This window comes from Podarcis muralis, chromosome W (genome assembly GCF_964188315.1).
Source record: "Podarcis muralis chromosome W, rPodMur119.hap1.1, whole genome shotgun sequence".
Classification (NCBI taxonomy): domain Eukaryota; kingdom Metazoa; phylum Chordata; class Lepidosauria; order Squamata; family Lacertidae; genus Podarcis; species Podarcis muralis.
In genome coordinates this window covers 12,092,403-12,113,806 of record NC_135674.1, presented here as the reverse complement: position 1 = coordinate 12,113,806, position 21,404 = coordinate 12,092,403, and the positions used below count along the sequence as shown (strand labels likewise).

General features: G+C 42.8%; 1 protein-coding gene and 1 non-coding gene across 2 annotated transcripts; both read left to right on the top strand.

Moving 5' to 3' along the window:
• Positions 1-3,249: 3,249 nt before the first annotated feature.
• On the top strand, positions 3,250-19,464 carry LOC144326411 (RNA-binding motif protein, X chromosome-like). The gene is made up of 6 exons (XM_077922978.1): positions 3,250-3,402; positions 3,588-3,694; positions 8,718-8,886; positions 9,831-9,950; positions 10,590-10,704; positions 19,335-19,464. The coding sequence occupies exons 1-6, from the start codon at positions 3,294-3,296 to the stop codon at positions 19,462-19,464; spliced, it is 750 nt and encodes a 249-aa protein (XP_077779104.1). The 5' UTR covers positions 3,250-3,293.
• LOC144326474 (small nucleolar RNA SNORD61) lies at positions 3,448-3,520 on the top strand. The gene has a single exon (XR_013391514.1). It is a non-coding gene; the product is annotated as a small nucleolar RNA SNORD61 (small nucleolar RNA).
• Positions 19,465-21,404: the final 1,940 nt, after the last annotated feature.

The window sequence follows — 21,404 nt, the reverse complement described above, 5'->3', positions numbered from 1 at the left end:
TTGGCTTTTTAAAATGAACTAAATTAAATGAAAATAAGGTTAGCAAAAATAAATTGAGGAAATGGATGAAAGAGAAAAAGTAAAATAATAAGATGTTAAACTAAGTATAGAAATAGGTTAAAAATTATGGATAAGGATTTGCTGAATTAACAATTTGATCTGGAATACAAGAAAGGGAGGTATGAGGAGGTCAGGGAAATACGTTATTGAAAAATAAGTATTGTGAACATTATGTGTTTTTAATCTTTTTTGCTTTTTCCTTTTTGATTCTTTTCATTGTATTAAATTTGAAAATCTTAATAAATATATATTTAAAAAAAATATGAAAAGTATAAATAAATGAATAAATTGGGGGGGGTGGTTGGGGCTCCTGTAAAGTATGTCAGTGGAATACTTTCATGCTAAGGTCGGTGACAGGAGCCTGGAGGTTCCATCGATGCCCTAGATGATACTGAGACTCCGTAGGGATCAGTTCCTATGGCTGCCACTGCAAAGGATGGAGCAGTCTACATCTGGCACCTTTCTGAGGAAAGAACTATCACTAGTAGAGGAATGGCTACTAGAAAGGGGAAATCGTCTAGAAATGGCTGAAGCCCAAGACTGCTAATGGGCCAATCTCCTACACCAATCTGTGGATGTTTGTTGTGAAGCTCGGATGTCAGGAGTCCAGGCTTGATAACACCGTAAGCATAGCTAATTAAAAAGGAGGATTTATTGCAAAAACAAACAGATAGCTCCAGACAGCTCTATCAAAGCCTCCGGCATCATTACTCAAGATGACCCTTCTAAAATGCCCTTCTGATGTCTACAGAGTATATTGAACCGTCGCCCCTTGCTTCTCTTGTTTTGCTTCCGATCTAGCAGCCCTCCCATTCGATGACTCCTCAGATAGATTGGACTAGCTCCAGCCTCTTCCTGCTGTGATGTACTATCTCTGTGTATTTTTGTGCCTGATTGAGCTTCCTGAGAACTTTGGCTGTGTTTCAGCACACCTTCAGCTGTTCCCTCGGCAACTGGCATTCCAAGGGGCGCTTAGCTCTTGCTTCTGTTCAGCCTGCTTCAGGTTTAATGCTCTCTGTTCTGCAGCAGGCTGCAACGTTTCACTAGGAGCTGGCTCATTCCTGACACCGGTGATTCCTCCCCTCCCTTCAGCAACTTTTCAGATAAGACGTAATGAGCAGTTGATAGATTTATAGTTCTTTCGACTGCGCAGGCGCGACTCGTTCTTTTCTTGCGTCTTAATGGAATGCGCTTTCACCCCTCCCCTATTCTTTGCGGTCTCAGCGTCGCGCATGCGCGGCCGCAGGGTTACCTGAATGTGGCCTTTTGTCATTTTGGGTATATTCAGTTGCTTGCTTTTCTTTAATTTCTGAGTTTCCCTCCCCCCTCTCTGTTGTAACCAAGAAAGGCTCTGAGAGCGGCTTGTAAAATCACTATTATAAAAGCATAAATCTTTATGATGGCAGCCGCTGTCCTTGGGCTTAAGAGTCTAAAAATAAATTTTAAAAGGTGTAGGGTGGAGGAGGGGAAAGCAAACGCTTCAGGTTCATGTTTAGGGGAAGGGCTGTAGCTCAGTGGTGGAGCATCTGTTTGGCAGGCAGGAGGTATCGGGTCCTGTCCCCAGCATCTCTAGGCAGGACTGGCAAAGACCCCTGAAACCCTGGAGAGCAGACAATACTGAGCTGGATGTACCAATCAGCTTACTGTGTGTAAGTTCCTCAAGTTGTAGTTCATATAACAGAGTTAAGAGCAGTGACTCCTTGTCATTTGGTGTGCTTAAGCACCATAAATTGATTTAAGCTCTCCCTCCCTGCTACGAATTTGGGTCAGTTTGCTACTTCAAAGTATGTGTGGGTAGGATTGGGCTGTTGATGGACCTTGTTGAACACAGTTTTTTAAATCCTGAAAGTTCCTCACTGAGCCTTTAGCCAATAATGTTGTGATGGTGGAGTATAGAAACATTGCAAAGCATACAACATAGTGGTGATCTAATATATTCAGAAGTTGCTTGTTAATATTATTGTTTAGTGAACTGTTCGGTAGAATTCTGAACGTATTCCTTGTCTCAATAAAAGGGCTAAGTAGTTTCCCCACCTTCCTTTTAATGGGGAAAAAAATTCAGGTGGGGGGCCGACTTAAATATCCCTGTGGGATATTTCTGTGTAAAATAGCAAAGATAATGCAAATGGATACAAAAAGATGTAAGGAAGTATAAGATAACATAGAAAGAACAAAGTAACAACTATTAGTACAACAGAAAAAAGAAACTGTAAATACAGTGGGGGTGATGGGAAGTCTTATGTATATGAATAATAATGTATGGTGAAAGGAATTGTATAGGTTTGAACAGATTTTTATTTGTATATTTGGACATAACATACAAAATAATGTTTTGCTATTAATCAATTTCAGTAAAGTTCACAAAAAGCAAAATAAATGAACATCTATGTGGGAGACGGCTCCCTTTGTAGTAACCACTGTGGTGCATTTTCAACCTTTTTCAGTTTTTGAAAAATCATAGGGGAGCTGTTGTATTTTATTTCCCTGTGAATGTTTCCTTATCTTAAAGTAGGTTTGCTTTTCTTTTTTTTAAAAATGTAACAGTTTCTTGCATTAGAGCTTTTGCTTGCAGGTAGTAATTAAAGGGCCATTGTTCTGTATTTTGGGGCAATGTGTTTGTAGTGTCAATATTTGTTCTCAATTAGATGCGTTTAAGCAAGGCCTTAGGGGCGCGGTGGGTTAAACCACAGAGCCTAGGACTTGCCGATCAGAAGGTCAGCGGTTCGAATCCCCACGACAGGGTGAGCTCCCGTTGCTCGGTCCCTGCTCCTGCCAACCTAGCAGTTCGAAAGCACGTCAAAGTGCAAGTAGATAAATAGGTACCGCTCCGGCGGGAAGGTAAACGGCGTTTCCGTGTGCTGCTGTGGTTCGCCAGAACTGGCTTAGTCATGCAGGCCACATGACCCAGAAGCTGTATGCCGGCTCCCTCGGCCAATAAAGCGAGATGAGCGCGCAACCCCAGAGTCAGCCACGACTGGACCTAATGGTCAGGGGTCCCTTTACCTTTTTAAGCAAGGCCTTGGTCACCACAAAAAGGATGCTGCCATTTCTGTTTAGCAACTAAGGGCATGGACAAGCTGATAAGGACCATCAAGCCCTAATCAGATTTTTCAATATCTGCATATTGCTGTCTGAGGATTTATCCTGTTGTTTTGTCAAATATTTCCAAAGGACCCAAGCTTCTCCCATTTCAAGTTGAATGTGTGTTGTTCCAGATCCCAAACTGTGTCAAAATGGTTGAAGCAGATCATCCTGGCAAGCTGTTCATTGGTGGGCTGAACACAGAGACTAATGAGAAGGCTCTTGAATCTGTCTTTGGCAAATATGGCCATATAGTAGAGGGTAAGCACACAGCCTTTTTAGGGCATAATATTAAGTTAAAGGTCTGCTTTGATGAATTTTACAGCTTTGATCAGTTGAAGTGATAGAGCTTATATGTCCTCTAAGAAGTTCTGAGCAGGCTTGTGTACAACTTGGGATACACCATTCTAAGATGAAAGTGGAATAACACTTTTGTCTTTCTTCAGTTCTCCTTATGAAAGACCGTGAAACCAACAAATCAAGAGGGTTTGCTTTTGTTACCTTTGAGAGTCCAGCAGATGCCAAGGATGCTGCCAGAGATATGAATGGAAAGGTAGGAACTAATGTGTTAATTGCAGAGTGTCAAGCTGAGGGTGATTGGATTGATTGATTGACAGAGTTGCTTTTATTAATGAGACAAGTTCAGTGATGTGTTATAATGGAGTGAATGCTTGGGTAATAGCATTTAGGGATGCTAAGGGAATTTGTTTAAGGATGTTAAGGGTTAGCTTTAAGACAAATAAAGCCTTATGGCTTATTTTCTTCAAGAATGCTAGTATGGGCATTCTATGGGCTACTCTTAAATTAAGAATGAAACTGGATGTCTCAAGAACTGCCTAAATAATACAGCATTGCTTCCTGATTGTGATGGCTCAATCAATTATTTCTAGAAAATACCTGTAGTGACTGTTACTTTTTAATAACATGCACTGTTGGGATCTCCGCTCGGCCAAGCTGATAAAGCTCATTTTCTTCCCCTGAGTCCTTCGGAATCGCCTCCCGACGTGTTTAACGACCTGAGCCTTTAATAAGGCTCCAAGGCACGTTCCCACATTAAGCAGAGTATCAAAGCAGCAGAAGTGATGAGATTTATGGCTACATGCTATGCTTTATTTCTTACTACGCAGACAGCAAAGAAATATACATCCTCTCTCCATGAAAGCAGAGAGCAACTGAAACAAAGGAACAAAGGAAACAGGAAACCACTAACGTCACATCCGCCTCTAGTCTCTTGTGAGACTTCCAACAGTCTGGACTATGCCGGCTAAGAGGCCAAAAGTGACGAGATAGGCCATTCAACATGGCGTCCGGCACGCTTCCATTGCGCAGCTCTGCTATCTCTCCGTGCCGCTCTCCCTTCTCTGCCTCTTCAGCCGGTAGCAGAGAAAAACGCAGCAGTTGAAGCAAAATGCAGCGTGTGGGAATAACTCAACGCAGACACAAGGCTTTCCTTATCTTCTTAGCTTTTAATCAAGTAGAATAACAGATCGTAAATCAGGTCCTGGCGAAACCTCGCCCATCCTCCTCTCGCAGAGCGTACCAGAGGCAGACTGACTTACTGAGCAAAACCACTCCCATAAGCGTCTGTGCGGAACCACGCCTCATGATGCAAGACGTCACACACAGAACCTCTTAACCCTGTAGGTTCTGATTCTCCCACACCCCCTCTCGTTTTGCATCCTGAGGGGACCTGTGCACACTTTTCTGCAGACCTCTTTGAGTTCAACACCTTCCCCATTGCCTTTTGCCTTTTCCTGGCATCTTTCCCAGCCACCTGTTGAACCCCTTCCACACTTCCAGAATCACATTGTGCGAAACCAATCCACGCACTGGTGACCTGAAACCTCTCAGGTGGAACACCCTTTGTTGTCCGAGATGAACGTCTGGGCACAAACTGGGGTGTTTCATCTGAACTCCCTTCTGACCCATTGGGGCCAGCAAGTGTGTCTTCTCCGTCAGATTCTTCCCCCTCTGACTTGACGACCCGTCTGTGAGCTTTCTCCATTATGCTAACAGGAGATGAAGGCTCACTCTTGGACAATCCTTTCACAACCCTTGGAGAAGCCCAAACCTGCCCTGAACCCTGATCCTGGACCTGGTCCCCATCACCGGGTTCTGCCTCTGGCTCCCTTTCCTCCTCAGAATCAGACAGACATTCTGAGAGAAAATCAGGACCATCCCTAGGCCGTGACCAACCACCCTGCTCACAGAACTCAGCATGCTTGCTGACCAGCAGCTTGGTCTGATCACCCTCTGGGTATGCAAACTTCCACCCATTTGTTGCAGGATCATACCCACAGAAGATCATGTCCTGGTACCTTGGACCACCCTCCTTCCGTTGTGCCGTTGGTATTGGTACTGAAGCCCTTGAACCAAACGAACGGAAGAAATGCACCTGTGGCTTTTGCTTGTGCAACAGAAAAAACGGTGTGTTCCCTACAGCGTGATTGTAGGACCTGTTAAAAACAAAGCTGGCAAATTTCCAAGCTTCACTCCAAAAGCTCTGAGGCAGCCCAGAGTCACACAGCAAAACCCTGACAGCTTCAGCCAGTGTTTCACTCCTGTGCTCTGCCACGCCTCTCTCTTGAGGAGACTTTGCACCCATCACCTGGTGACGTATTCCCTTTTCCTTGAAAAACTCCTTCAGAGCAGACCCAGTAAACTGTGACCCTCGGTCGCTCCTGAACCCTTGCACCTTGGTGGAGAACCTTAGTTCCACCTCCACAACCCAATCCTGGATCAGTTGCGCCACCTCCCCCTGTGATTTGAGAGAGAAACACCAGCCAACCTGGCTGTAGTCATCTGTCAGCGTCAGCAAAAACCTGGCCCCACCCAGACTCGGGCACTCCATGGGTCCTGACAGATCTGTGTGAACCAGCTCAAAAGCTTCTTTGGCTATCCTCCCCAACCTGGGAAAACTATGTACCTTTGCCCCTTTGCATGCCCTGCATTCTAGGGATCTCCTCCCACATTCCCGGAGTTTGCACCCTTTAGTGCAGCTGGGCAACTTCTGAACATCTTCCAAACTGCTGTGCAACATTCTCCTGTGCCATACATGAACACATGAATCATGACTGGGAACCTTAGCACACTGCGCCTGTGCTTTTCCGGCATTCCCACCACCCTCCAGAGGTGATTCCAGAACAAAGAGATTGTTCTTGCTTTCCACGTTGACAAGTTGCTTCCCCCCTCTGAAAATGGAACAGGTGTTATTTTCAAAGCAAACTTTGTACCCCTGCTTCACAAGAGCAGGTACAGATAACAGACAACAATGCATTTCCGGCACAACGTAGACCTCTAGCTCCTCCTGTAAAAAGGAAAGATATATGTTAGCCACAGCAGAAACTGATTTTCGTGTTCCATCTGCGAACGTCACAGTCATTCCAGCTGAAACCGCCCTGCAATTCCGCAGCCCCCCAGTAGGTGGCGCCAGATGATGACTGGCTCCTGAATCAACAACCCACTGCCCATTGTCCCTGCTGGAGTTGTTTTTCAAAGCCGCCAGAGAAGCCGTGAGATGATAACAGTCTCCCTTCTCTGAGTCACGTCCTTCCTTCACGTTCCCACGCTGGCCTCCTTTCCGAGACTGATTCCCATGGGAAGCGACCTTGGAACCTTCCTGCCCAGCTGTCTTCGCTCTCTGTGGGCAGTCTCTTTTGAAATGATTGTTGGACCCACAAACATAACACCGACGAGTGGAAAAAGCCTGAACAGAGCTCTCATCTGGCTTGGCCCCCCCTCTGCAACCGGTGGAGCTGCCTGCGCCAGACCTGCCCTCCCTGAGGCGTCGCTCCTGTTCGTCAGCCAAACGTCCCGTGACGTACTGCAGAGTCAAATCCTGGGGACTCATCGACTCCAAAGTTAGGCACAAATTGTCATAACTTTTGTCCAGAGAGCTGAGCAAAATATAAACCTTCAGCTCCTCTGAGAAGTTGACTTGCAACAGCCTCAACTCATTAAACACAGAGAGCATATCAGTAACATGCTGTCTGATGTTCCCACCGGGACACAGCTTCATCTCAAACAAGCGCCTGGTGGTGTGGATCTTTGCACCAGCCGTGGTCCTGTGGTGCACTCTTTCAAGAGCAGCATAAGTTTCATGCGCAGTGTCCAACCCCTCCACATGGGGCAGCTGTGAACCCTCCAAACTGAGCACTATAGCTCCCAGGGCTTTCTGATTCTTTCTCTGCGAAGCATGTGCGTTTGCAATGTCTGCTGCCGCAGCTGCGGCGGCTGGTTGGGGCAGTGGAGGCCCTAGAACCGCCTCCCACAAACCCTTGGCTACCAGCCAGGCCTTCAGTTTCCGACTCCATTCCGCCCAATTCTGTCCGTTTAATTTTTCAAAGGGTACGTTATATGATTCATGGCTGTCTGCCATCTTCCCCCGGGGCCCCAGCTACTCACATAGATAGCGTCCAGCTCCCGGTACAACAGACCAGCCTCCTAGCCTCCTTCGGCTCCGGCTGACCGATCCTTCCCAGCTTGCTCCTTCCAGCCTCAAAGAACGCTCCAGAGCTTCAGCTGGTCCCAGCAAACTTTCACTGGCTTCCCCCACACGTGGGACGATGCTGCAAAGCTTCAAAGCGTTGGCAAACACCCATGACCTATGCCGGCTAAGAGGCCAAAAGTGACGAGATAGGCCATTCAACATGGCGTCCGGCACGCTTCCATTGCGCAGCTCTGCTATCTCTCCGTGCCGCTCTCCCTTCTCTGCCTCTTCAGCCGGTAGCAGAGAAAAACGCAGCAGTTGAAGCAAAATGCAGCGTGTGGGAATAACTCAACGCAGACACAAGGCTTTCCTTATCTTCTTAGCTTTTAATCAAGTAGAATAACAGATCGTAAATCAGGTCCTGGCGAAACCTCGCTCATCCTCCTCTCGCAGAGCGTACCAGAGGCAGACTGACTTACTGAGCAAAACCACTCCCATAAGCGTCTGTGCGGAACCACGCCTCATGATGCAAGACGTCACACACAGAACCTCTTAACCCTGTAGGTTCTGATTCTCCCACATGGACCGTCTCTGGAATGTAAACAGAGCCTTGTGACTCTAAGCAGCTGCTCAGTGGCAAAACAGAAACTAACATCCTCCCCCTTTCTGTGAACACCACTGGGCAGCTTGTCAGTACAATCTCAGTACAAACCCAATTTCTGTACATAGGTATAGCCTTGTGACTCTAAGCAGCTGCTCAGTGGCAAAACAGAAAAAAACTAATATGCACATCATGGCAAAACCTTTGCTTCTTAAAATTGGTTTGAATGCACTTGGAAACTAAAGATCTAGAAGAATTGTATGTAAACAAATAAGATTGACATACTGAAAGCATGTAGCCGTAGAATATGGGTGTTCAATTTTTAAGTTCACCTTGAACTTAAGTTCACCTTGGTTGGTTAAATCCTAGAGTGGTTTACAAAGTGGGGTTAAAGCAATATATTCCTTTTTAAAATTATGTTTTTTATCTGCATAATACAAAACCAAATGTATTTGCTAGAAACCATAGCAGGGATAAGAACTGAGGCACTCTGTCCTACAAAAAGAAGCATTTGCAATTAATGTTAAGTTAGATTCCTTTGTTCAGTCTTTAGACGGAAGATCAATTAAAGTTGAACAAGCTACCAAGCCATCCTTTGAAACCGGTAGACGTGGGCCCCCTCCCCCTCCAAAGAGCAGAGGTCCTCCAAGAGGTTTTAGAGGCGGAAGAGTTGGAAGTGGAACACGGGGTCCCCCTTCAAGAGGGAGTTATTTGGGTATGTGTGTTTTCCCATGTGTAATTGGGCAACATACAAGACACTGCATAGAGAATGCTGGTTTACAGCCTACTCTCAAAATCAAGACACAATTAGGACTGTGCAGTGTCTGGTTTTCAACATTTAATATATGAGCAGCTAAATATTGTATTATACTGCTACATTCCAAACATCATGATATATCTTAGCTGCCGCTTCTCTCCACCTTAGGGGTGGAATAAACAGCCTAGATACATATGCCCTGCAGTTAAGTAAGGCCCCATATTGCCTTAAACTTCTTGGCTGAGGGGCAAGAAGCCCCTAAAAATATCTGAAAATATTACAGATACTGCGATCTGAATGCCATACTGGTTTCAGACAATTTACCAATATATCGCCCAGCTCTAGACACAATACAAATGATGAATTTCTGGTGGTTATCTTACCCCTTTTGGAAGTTTGGGAAAAGATTGTCGTCCTGCTATTTCACAGGATGAATGCTGTTCTTGTGTTTGATGTACTCAAGTATAGAGATGAAGCTAGCAAACTTGTAGGCTTGCTTAAAACATTGAGGTGTATTTTGGAAATTGGGCCAGGGATTAATCTCATGTTAAGCAAATTGGCAATTTGCCTTAAATTTTGCAAGTTTAGGCAGAAGTTATTTAATCGGTGTCAGTAACATTTAAAAACAAGTATTGCAATCCCTGTAATAACAAACACAGCAGCAAATAAATAACAAATTCATGAAAACAGAATGGTAAAATCATAGTTATTCAAATTATCGGAAAGAGCTGCTGAGAATCAGTTCTGTTCCAAATGACATTCTCTCTCTGGGAAGGGACAGTGTAGAATATTCTGTGTGTATCATGGGTACTGCCACAGTGGTACATTGTGCTCCTAGTGAGGCAGAACTGTCTGAGGGATCCTGTTTCTGCTATCTAGCTGGCACATTGCTGATCTTTTAGGTTCTTCTAGAGGCCCTCTACCGATGAAAAGGGGTCCACCCCCACGTAGCGGTGGCCCACCACCTAAAAGACCTGCTCCTTCTGGACCTGTTCGTAGCAGTAGTGGAATGGGAGGCAGAGGTAATTTTTTTAATCACTTTGATGCCAAACAGCATGTAAATGTAATAAAGTATTTTTTTATTGTCCATTGCATGGATCCACAAATCTATGGTGGTTGGAGAAAGGCTTTTACAACTGTGCTGAGTTTTACTGGCACTCAGAAATAGCAAGTTAGTTGTACTGTTTCCAGGACCCTCCAGCAGTGCTATGTTGGGAGCAAGTCCCCGCTAGTGTCTCTGTGTTAGGGCAGATACCCCTTGCTGGATTAAGAGGTATGAATTGACACTCCTTAGTTATGCTGGATGACTTCGGTTTTCAGCATATCTTCACATGTGAGTCCTATGCAACACGTTGGAAAAGGATTCTTGAGTTGTAGAATATGGGCTAAATACTCACTAGTCAGCCCTTGTTGATGTATGCTTAGTTTGACTAGGCCTCTGTTTGGAAGAACTGAAAGCAACCTTTCTTTCAGTATAATGTAGGACTTTGCTATCTCTTCATCTTGCTGATAGAGGTTGTATTGAACTTAAACCACCACAGAAAAGTTTGATTCAGTATGGTGTGGTCTTAGCTCATGGTGGGAACAACTTTCTCTACTAATACCTTGTTTTCAGAAGGCTTTATTTCAAAAATATTTCATTTTCTGCTTGATTACTTAAGCACCCCTCTCACGTGGTAGAGACGGTTATGGAGGACCGCCACGCAGAGAACCACTGCCATCACGAAGAGATGTCTACCTGTCTCCAAGAGATGATGGTTACAGTACTAAAGACAGGTAAAATCAAACCCTGTTGGATATTTTTCAGATCAAGGAACTTAATTATTGAACCTACTGCATTTTGATTGCAGAAGCAGTGATTTAATGGAAAGGGTGTAGGGGGAGCACATCTGGGACATTTTTTGGACTGGGCGTGTCCCATCTGTCAGGACAACCAGACAATTGATTTGTTCTGGCAAATCAATGAGATAATGAGGCTTCCGGTGTTTACTGTTTATGAACAATTTGTTATCTGCATAAAGGAAGAATGAGGAGAATCAAAGTGGCTGGATATTTTCTTTCTTTTAATTGAATTTGTACTTAATGCTAGTCATTTAAATTGTAGCAATTAATTGTAGAATTGGTTGTATTTCTTATTTAAAGCTAAATGCTAATCAGAGAAGTTAACTCAGGTTTCTGCAACCCAAGTTTAAGATGCTAGTGGCTACACCACCTTTTGAAGTTCAGTATTCTGTGACTTGTCTTTTTTTATAAAAAAAAAAAATTCATTTTATAACACAAGTAAACAACACAAACAGAAAAACAAACAATACAAACATTCTTGTCTTATCCTTATTTTTTCTAAACATTGTTAGGTGGGCTTCCCCAAGTCCCCCCATCTGATTTTCATTTTAACTCATCTTTAGCAGTTTACATATATCATAATTTCTAACTATTTTTTTTATCATCACACTTACTTTAATTTTAACCATAAAAATCTTCACATTTCATTTACAAATAATACTATTTTAAAATACACTAGCTTCTATTTCTAACCCTACAGCCTATATCCACTTCCAAAGCTATTCTAAGATTTAAATATTAACATATTTTTTCAAATATTCCTTAAACTTTTTCCAATCTTCTTCCACTGTCTCCTCTCTCTGGTCTCGGAGTCTCCCAGTCAGTTTGGCAAATTCCATATAGTCCATCATCTTCATCTGCCATACTTCGATAGTTGGTAAATCTTGTTTCTTCCAATTCTTCGCTAGCAATATTCTCGTAGCTGTTCCTTTTTGGGGATTTCACCCCCCACTATGCCAAGTAAAAGGCTTCTGGTTTCTTAATAAATGTGTTTTTCAACACTTTTTTCAGTTCATTGTAAATCCTTTCCCAGAAGTCTTTTACCTTGGGGCACATCCACCACATGTGGTAAAAGGTTCCTTCTTTTTCTTTACATTTCCAGCATTTATTATCATGAGTATGATACATTTTTGCTAACTTCACTGGTGTTAAATACAATCTGTACATCATTTTCATCAAATTTTCTCTTAATACGTTACAAGCTGTAAATTTGATTCCCTTTTTCCACAATTTCTCCCAATCCACCATCATGATACTGTGCCCCACATCCCTGGCCCATTCAGTCATTACAGATTTCACTTGTTCATCTTTCGTATGCCATTCCAGCAATAAATTATACATCTTAGATAGGTTTTTTGTTTTTGTATCTAGTAATTCCGTTTCCAGATTGGATTTCTCTGTTTGAAAACCGATTTTCTTATCCATTTTAAACACTTCATTTATCTGGATGAACTGGAACCAACCATCTACTTTATCTTTCAACTGATCATAAGATTTTAATCTAAATTGGTCCCCTACTTCCATCAAAATATTATACTTCAACCACGTGTCTTTCATATTCAACCTTTTATGGGTCTTAGCTTCCAATGGTGGATGGCGCCGAGGTAAGACGCGCTTACCGGTGCTCTTCGGATTTCTTTTAATCTTCTTTTAATCTTTTATATTTTATCTTAACTGACCTAGTCAGTCTTTGAAGCATTTTATAATTGCTGCAGCTACATGCTATGGCAACTTTCTGAGAGATTTGGCCCTGCTCCAGATTGCTACAGACTGCTCCTTGTTTCTCTCTTATCAGCGGGCCGGCCTCAGCTGCTAAAAGAGAAGAGAACGCCATTATCCTAATTGGAGAGAGGGCTTAAGAGGAAGACGCTGTGTGGTGTTTAAATCCTGGATAAGTCATCGTTTGTGCCCAGGCTGCTGTCATAGAGGGTTGAGAGAGGCCAGTGGAGCCAGGACATTTGGCACCCTACCCCCTAGACATCTTGAGGCTGTCACATTTCAATACTTCCTCTTGTGAAAAGCTTCTGCAAACTGGGTCCGAGGTGTCCACGAAAGACTGATGTTGTAAGTGGATTTTACTGCAGTGGAGAGAAAAACTTCACTAGTATTACCCATCCAAGGAGCTTTCACCCACGGTGCCATCTTCTGGTGGTCTTAACTATCTTAGTTGTGTGTTAAATGTTATGTTATTTTAAGAATCGTATAATCCTTGGTCTGAGGAAAGTATGGGTCAGAATAAACGCTTGAGAGACTTTGACGAGCCCCTATCATCCCCTAAACCAAAACTATCAAGGTTGGTGCCACACCGGAATAGAAGAGGGAGTGACAATGCTGAGCATTGCTTTGCGGTGGAAACCCAAAATCGCTTCCTACCTCTAATTGATTAAGAAGCCACTCCAACTCTGACGACTCAAAATTTTTCAAAAGTAAAGCCTGTAAAGGAGAATACGAAAGAAAAACTCTCAACACAGGATGATGGTTTAACATCTGATATGGGGGAGTTCCCCAGCTGTGAGCAGTTACACTTAGTAATTAAGACCCTTCACTGTATCTTTAAAAGGCTGGATGAGGTATCTTCACAATTATCCAATATCCTGCTGAAAGTCGAAAAACTTGAATCAACAACTCAATCTTCAGTTTGTGAGGTCAAAAACTTATTGCCTCACCCCAATTCAGATAAAAGAAAGGAGACTAAAATTAAATATATCTTAAATTCCCAATTGAATAATCAGATATTAACTCTGCAACCCAAGAAAAGTTGCCTTTCTGTCAGGTCGGAAATAGGAAGATGGTCATCGCTAGAAGGGGCTAAAGACTGTTTAAGCAAACTTTTAAAAATTAAGAAACACCAGATTGACCTATATGCGGTGATGCCCCTGTTCCGACAGACCAACTTCTTGAAGGTGATACTTGCGTTCCACTCTGAAAAGATACCATCTATTATTGTTAGGCGGAAAACGCTTTTGTCCATGGCCGATATCGTAGCAACGAGGGTTTTTGCAGATAGCAAGATCAAACCCCTTCTAAATAGGTGCCCTGGCGGTGAGGACATTAGGACAAGAGACTCTGCCTTACTTCAAAATACTGTCAGGCCCCACTGCGATGATTCTGCAGCGTGCCATTCTCGACCAATCTCGATACCCTCTCAAACAGCCATATGTGAGGACGGAAACCTGCAGACTGCCCTTGATGAAAGGGAACTTATTGATTCGTTCAGAGCCCTCCCTCCAAAAGAACAGTCGGTGATGATGCAAAGATTTGACACGCTTAAATCGCAGCTTTTGCAAGTCCAACACAGAGGGGAAGATACTAACGATGCTTCAAACAACCCCACTTGGGTTCACCGGACAGAAGTGGTCGACCTTCTTCAGCTCAGCCCCACTTTGAAAACAAAAACCATCCTGCAAGACTCAAATCTTCAAGTTGTTTCTGCCCCCAGTGCTATTCCACGAGACGACCAGGCGCTGCCATCCTCACTTAACCTTCATCTACATCCATCGACCAACACACCTAAGGACGAAACTCTGATTTCCCTGCCTGACTCAAATCCCTCTTTAACTCACTCATCTATGCCAGAGCTAGAATCTTCTCCAGTTTCGACCAGATATAGAAGTAGTCCACAAGTGATGCCCCTGAGAGAGTCTTCCGCAATTACCGCCCCCGTGATGTCCCCTCAACTACCTTCTTTAAAGGAAAATGTGAATGTTACACTTCGGGACCCGTCGTCGGAAACGATTGAAGACCCGATGGGACGCATCAATAAAATCACCCTAATGCCTGATGATAAATCGGCTAGAGGGTTTCCTCCGACGGATTTAATTTCTCCCTCTCTGGGTATTTCTCTGTCAAGTTGTACAAAGAATTTCGAAATGAAGAGACTTCCTGTTCAGGGATCTACTGCTAGTAGATCATCCTCGGTGTTCCAACAGTCGAACCAAATTGTTAAAAATTTTAATTTGGAGGGCTCCTCACAGTTACCATCTTCCCAATGTAAAATAACTGATTTTTTTGTTACATCTTCTGTCTCTTCCAGAGAGTCTGCCCCTCCTTCGCTTTGACTGTTAAAAGAACAACACAGAAGTCCCCAGCTAGCAGTCCTAAGTTGGAATATTGCTGGCTGGAAAAGGAAAAGATTAGATCCCGAATTTTTGTCCTATATAAACCCTTTTCAGATAATCCTTTTGCAAGAAACATGGGAAGAAGATAAAATAGATATAAATGGCTTTGAACTGATATCACCTCCAGCTAGTCCCTCCCAAAAAGGTGGCCGGTCCAGAGGTGGTCTTGCAATTGCCATATCGCTTAAAATGAGTGCTAAACTCTCGCTAGTTCAGACTTTTCCTCCTTTTGCTTTTACAGGTCTGATCTCAAGCGAAAAATTCTCCCTATTAATCACCAATGTTTATCTTCCTCCAGGTGGTCTTATATCGGACCTCCATTATAGATGGGATTCTCTGGAAGATCATCTATTGGCATGCTATGTTATGTACCCTAATATTCCATCGATAATGGGTGGTGACTTTAATGCACGTACAGCCGCCAATTGGGATGGGATAATCAAGGCCAAGTGGTGGGTACCTCCCCCCTACCCAAAATCTGATTTAATCTCTTTTACATCAAGAAGATCTAAGGACATCAGAGTGAATGAGGCGGGAGTCCTTCTTTATCAATTGGCCATTCGTATGAATTTGAACATTTTGAATGGCAATTGCCCTCCAGACGTGCCAGGAGAATTCACTCATTTGGGCACAACATCAAATAGTGTCCTAGACTACCTTCTAGTTTCAGAAGACCTATTCTCAAACTTCTTTATTTTAAAGTAGACAATGTACAATCCAGTGACCACCTACCTTTAGCGGCCAAGCTAACGCTTGACTGGCACCCGATTAGCGGTTCACACCCAATTCATGTAGGTTTAAATGCCGCAGCTCAAGTAAGAAGCATTAAATGGTCTATGAAACAGGCCCAAAAATACGCAGAATTCTTCCAGAGGAATATCTCCGAACCCCTTATTGTTTCAGTGGCGGAGTTGTCTGAACCAAATAGGATATTGGAGTGGTGCTCCCACCTCTCTGTAGATTTAACTAGCTTCTTTACGATGCCGACTCACCTGGTTAACCGAGATCAACCCAGGTTCGGTGCACCTTGGTTTGATTCCAAATGTAAGCAAGCTAGACTCTCTCTCTGTTGTATCTACAACAGATATAAATCTTCTGGAGCTGAAACTCTTCCCCCAGAGTACTTGCAGGCCAAAATTGCTTACAAACAGGCACAGAAGTCAGCCAAGCATGAATGGCAGCTAAGACGTTGGCAAGCGCTGATTGCTGCCTCTAAGCTTCGCAGCTCTCGTGGTTTTTGGAATTTAATCAATAAAAGATTGAGGAAATGCCCATTGACAGTTATACCAGCCCCGACATGGGAACAATTTCTAAGAAAATATTTCCCCCAGACAGTTATCTCTAACATTCATTCTGATACTCTTTCATGTCACTTGCCCATATGGCCAGATACTGACCCGGAGGAAATAGTTGATTTAATTGCTAAACTGAAAACTGATAAAGCCCCAGGGCCCGATCTGATCCCGGCGGAAGCTATTAAACAACACCCAGCATGGTGGGCCAAAATTCTTGCAAAAATCTTTGATGCAATTAATGCCACGGGCCAGATACCTAGATCATGGAAGGAGTCCATCATAATTCCTATATATAAAAAAGGACCACCAGAGGACCCAGGAAACTATCGTAATATCAGTTTATTATCAATCATCGGAAAAATCTACACTCGCTTCCTGCTAACCAGATTAACCCAATGGGCCGAAGATTCCAATCTGATAGGCCATGAACAGGCCGGGTTTAGACCAAATCGTGCTTCTATTGACCATGCAATAATTCTATATCATTTGGCGCGGAAGTATTCTTCCCCCACTCATGGTCTTCTGTGTGCCGCTTTTATAGACCTGAAGGCGGCTTTTGACAGTATCTCTAGAGAGCTGCTATGGGAAAAATTGGCAAAGTGGGGCATAGATAAAAGGCTGTTGTGGCTTATGATCAAATTACATGAAGGGACGTCCGCTAGGGTGAGGTTAACACCTGAGGGCGATCTCACAAACTCTGTACCAATAAATAAGGGGGTACGACAAGGGTGCATCCTTGCCCCCTATCTCTTTAACCTCTATATTAGTGACATGAGAACTCCCCTAGTTGAGGCCCAAACCACCATTCATGCACCCAGGCTTGCAGACTATCGCTGCCCTTTACTATTGTACGCTGACGATGCGGTGATCCTCTCATATTCAAGAATTGGTTTGAGGAGGGCCTTTAAGATCTTCGTGTTATATTGCCAAACAAATTTACTTACTATTAACCATTCCAAATCTAAAGTCCTAATTTTTTCCAGGAGTCGTAAATTGTATAGGTGGGAACTTGAGGGGAAGCCAATTGAACAAGTCTACAAATTTCAATATCTAGGAATTTACTTCCAGCATAATATGGGATGGAAAGCGCATATCACATACTTACAAAATAAGGGCAAACCCCTTATCTACGCTCTACTACGCTTTTTCTTTACAGAGGGGGCTATGCATGTTCCATCTGCCTTAAAGGTTTACACTGCAAAAGTGGTTGCAACTATGGCCTATGCGGTCCCTTTATGGGGCGCTTTTGTAAACCTCATGCCTCTGGTGACATTGCAAAATCTTTTTCTCAGACGCCTTTTGAAACTACCCTCCTGTGTAAGCAACTCGGCTATTCGCTTAGAACTCAAGACCCCCTCCTTAGAGATCCTGATGTGGAGACATGCCTTTAATTACTGGCTGTCCCTTTGGCATAAATTGCCAAATTACCATCTTATTCAGTGCCTTTGGAGAGATGAATTTACCAGCCCATGGGCAACAAAAATCCATTCCAAACTGTTGTCTTATGGACTCTCTCCTTCCGATATACTAAATTTAGATCTAATTACAGCAAAAAAGGTCATCAAACAAAGATTGGAGGAGGTTGAATTGCAACAAAATCTTACTACAGGTGGAGGTACATGTTCCCTGATAAATCAGGGCATTACATTTATGTCCCAGATACCTCGGTATCTGTCTACCTTATCGGTTGCGTCGCATAGATTCGCTTTTGTTAGAGCCAGATTTAATGTGTTCCCCTCAAATGTGCTGAGCAATAGATTTTCTAACGGTAAAACCTCTGTTTTATGCGCATGTGACAACAAATCAATAGAATCCCTTTATCATATCTTGTTTAATTGTCCTTTATATATTGTTCCCCGATCAAGGATTCTGAGTTCAATCATTTTGGAAACTGTTGCTAAACCACCTGAATCACATCTAGCCTATCTACTCCAGGACATTGACTCTTATAGAACATTACAGGTTGCCAGATTCCTGAATTCAGTTCTTTCATATAAAAGACTTCATGGAATGCTGCATGACTATTAAAAATCTAGTAAACTCTATCCACCATCTTTATATTCAAGGCCACAATATGGTACATTTAGAGATTGTATGTAATGTGAAGGAGATTATGCGTTGAAATATTTTAGTTGATATTTTAGAATGTAAAATGCTATTTTATTTATTGATTGGTTTTACCTTGTGGGTTTATAGCCGAATAAATTATTATCTATCTATCTTCCAATGGTGATATCCACCTCGGTGTTTTCCTTTCTAAACAAATCCTTATATCTCATCCAAACATTGTACAAAGATTTTCTAACTATATGATTTTTAAATCCTTTGTGAGCTTTTATCTTGTCGTACCATAAATATGTATGTCAACCAAATACATTATCAAAACCTTCCAAATCTAAAACATCTGTATCTTCCAATAAAAACCATTATTTCAGCCAGCAAAAGGCTGCAGCTTCTAAGTAAATCCTTAAATCTGGCAGGGAGAAACCCCCTCTCTCTTTCACATCTGTTAATAAATTTAATTTAATTCTGGGTTTTCCCCCCTGCCAGATAAATTTAGATAATACCTTTTGCCATTCCTTAAAACAATTCAACTTATCCATGATAGGAAGTACTTGAAACAAGAATAACAACTTAGGCAATACATTCATCTTTACCCCAGAAATTTGGCCCAACAAAGATAGTTTCAACCTTGTCCAGATATACAAATCCCTTTTGATATCTTTCCATAACTTTTCATAGTTGTCTTTGTACAAATTCAGTTTTTTTGCAGTCATATTTACACCCAGATATTTCACCTTTTTCACAAACTTCAGCCCTGTGGTTTCCTCTAAATTAAGTTTTTCATGTATTGTTAAATTTTTTTCTAAAACTTTGGTTTTATTCTTATTCAATTTGAAACCTGCAACTTGTCCGAACTCTTGAATCATCTTCAGTGCTTTAATTGCACTGATCTCAGGGTCCTTTGGAAGTTCAGTATTCTGTGACTTGTCAGCCAAGTCTAATTAGATGTTACACTATGTCTCCTCCACTTTGTGGTAGGGTGTCTGCTGCTGCATTAGGACTCTGCTTGAGCGTATGGCTGTGAGCTGTTATGAGGAGCTCCTGCACTTCACTATCGGAAAAAATACTTTAGTTTTCATTTCCATAGCTATTCAAGTCGGGACTATCCAAGCTCCAGAGAAACAAGAGATTATGCCCCACCGCCAAGAGATTATGCCTACCGTGATTATGGTCACTTCAGTTCACGTGATGAATACCCCTCAAGAGGCTACAGGTAGCTAATGTTTGATTTTGTGTGTTGTTGAACAAATCTCTCATATTCCATTAACAAGCTAGTCAAGCTCGACTTCCGGAGGCGGCGCGAAACCGTGATGGCGGACCTCTTCGAGCTCTGAAGAGGGGCACCGCAGAAAAGGGTTGTTTCGCTACGGCGCAGCGGCAACCCATCAAGATAAACCACGGACAGAGTGAGTTCGTGGCCGTGGGACTCGGCGGGCACCTGGAGCGACCCCAAATTCGCAGAAGGGACCCCGTAAGGGGCTCCGGAGTGAAGGAGGGGGAGCGGTGCTGTGAGTTCATCGCTCTTTCTGCGGAGGCGAAGCCGCGCGGCTGTCACGGATGAGCGCTGACCTTTCTTCCAAAAATACCAGCCTGAAACTGCAAACCCGTGAGTAAGGATTTAAGATTTGCTAAAATAATTTGAAGAAATTCGGCTGAAACCGGGAGACGAGAAAGAGGAAGTCCGTCTTCCGGCACTGCTTTCAAGATCAAAGCAGACCGTTCAAAGAGCGGAAAGCGCTGTGAACAGGGAAGCCTTAAGGCTTTAAAGTGGGACTTTCGTGCACATTTGAATTCTATTTTTAAAGAAAAAATACAGCTAAAAATACAGCTAAAAATATAGCTTAAAAACTGACTTGGAGCGGTCTCCCAAGGGGTGAGGGAAGACTCTAACCCCAAATCTTTGGGTGGCCGGGTGAAGTTGCTTAACTGCGGAACTGTAACAAACTTCCAGATACTTTTGTAACTGAAGTGCAACTTTTGAGCTTACTTAGCTTGAGTGGATATAATTGCAGGCACCTTGTTGGAACTTTGTTAAGTGTTTTAAAGTGCTCTGCAGGACTTTCTTCTTAGTGTTTTGGAACTAACTTGTTTTTAAAATTGTTTTCAAAAATGGAACAAAAGGGATTTTAATGGCGGAAAAGTTACCTTCTTCTTACTAAATTTTGGTGGCACTCCCCCTAGAGGATATTGGGATAACAAAGGCCTGGGAAAAGTTTTTTCTGTTTACCTTCTCTCTCCAGACTGTTTTTAAATTTGGGCTTGTCTTTCCCATGGGATTACAACATTTGACCTTGAACATTGACTGATGAGTGGCACAGGAAAGACAAGAGCAGCCAAAGCTAAGGAAGCTAAGGAAAAAGAAAAAGCGAAAAAGCAGGCACAGCTCTTGCAAACAACTTTAACTCAGGGACGCAGACTATCAGTTCCAGCTGTGCTTGCAACACAAAAAGTAGAAAGTGAAAAGCCTGAAAAATCTGAGGAGGAAGATATGGCATCAGGAGGATCAGAGGCAGTACTGAAACAAGTCTTGGAACAATTATCAGCATTAAACCAAAAAAATTGATAATCAATCAATAAAAATTGACCAAGCTACATCCTCGATCCAAAAACTGACAGATCAGGTTTCCCAACATACCCAAGCAATTGAAAAATTGCAAGGAGCAACAGAAGAGAATCGTAAATTGGCAGGGGAAGCCGTTCAAATTGCAACAGCAGCTAAAAAAGAGGTTGAGGAAGTTAAAGCAGAAGTCAAGCCTCTGCACAAACAGATAGGGGACCAACAAACCTACCTTTCTTTGGTGGAATTGAAAAATCGCCAGACTAACCTCAGGCTGAGGGCGGTGCCAGAAATCGAACAAGAAGATTTGATTGGATTTTTGACAACAGAGTTTTCAAAGTTTTGGGGCCTAAAAGAAGATAGTGATTTTAAAATAGTATCGGCTTTTCGATTGGGAAGATTGGTAAGAAAAGACAGATCAAGAGACTGCTTAATAGCTTTGAGATCAAGAGAAGAGAGAGACAAAATATTAGGCCTACACTTTAATAACTCAATTGAGATACAAGAGAAAAGGGTGGAAATTTACCGAGACATCCCTAAACAGTTACTGGATTTGAGAGCCACCTATTCAGAATTGGCCAAGCTGTTGAGACTCAACAC

Excerpts from the sequence above, each read along its gene's own strand:
- LOC144326411 (XM_077922978.1), top strand. The coding sequence starts at position 3,294 with ATGGTTGAAGCAGATCATCCTGGCAAGCTGTTCATTGGTGGGCTGAAC. Across the intron at positions 3,695-8,717 it reads CCAGAGATATGAATGGAAAG|TCTTTAGACGGAAGATCAAT; the intron begins GTAGGAACTAAT and ends TCCTTTGTTCAG. Across the intron at positions 10,705-19,334 it reads GGTTACAGTACTAAAGACAG|CTATTCAAGTCGGGACTATC; the intron begins GTAAAATCAAAC and ends TCATTTCCATAG.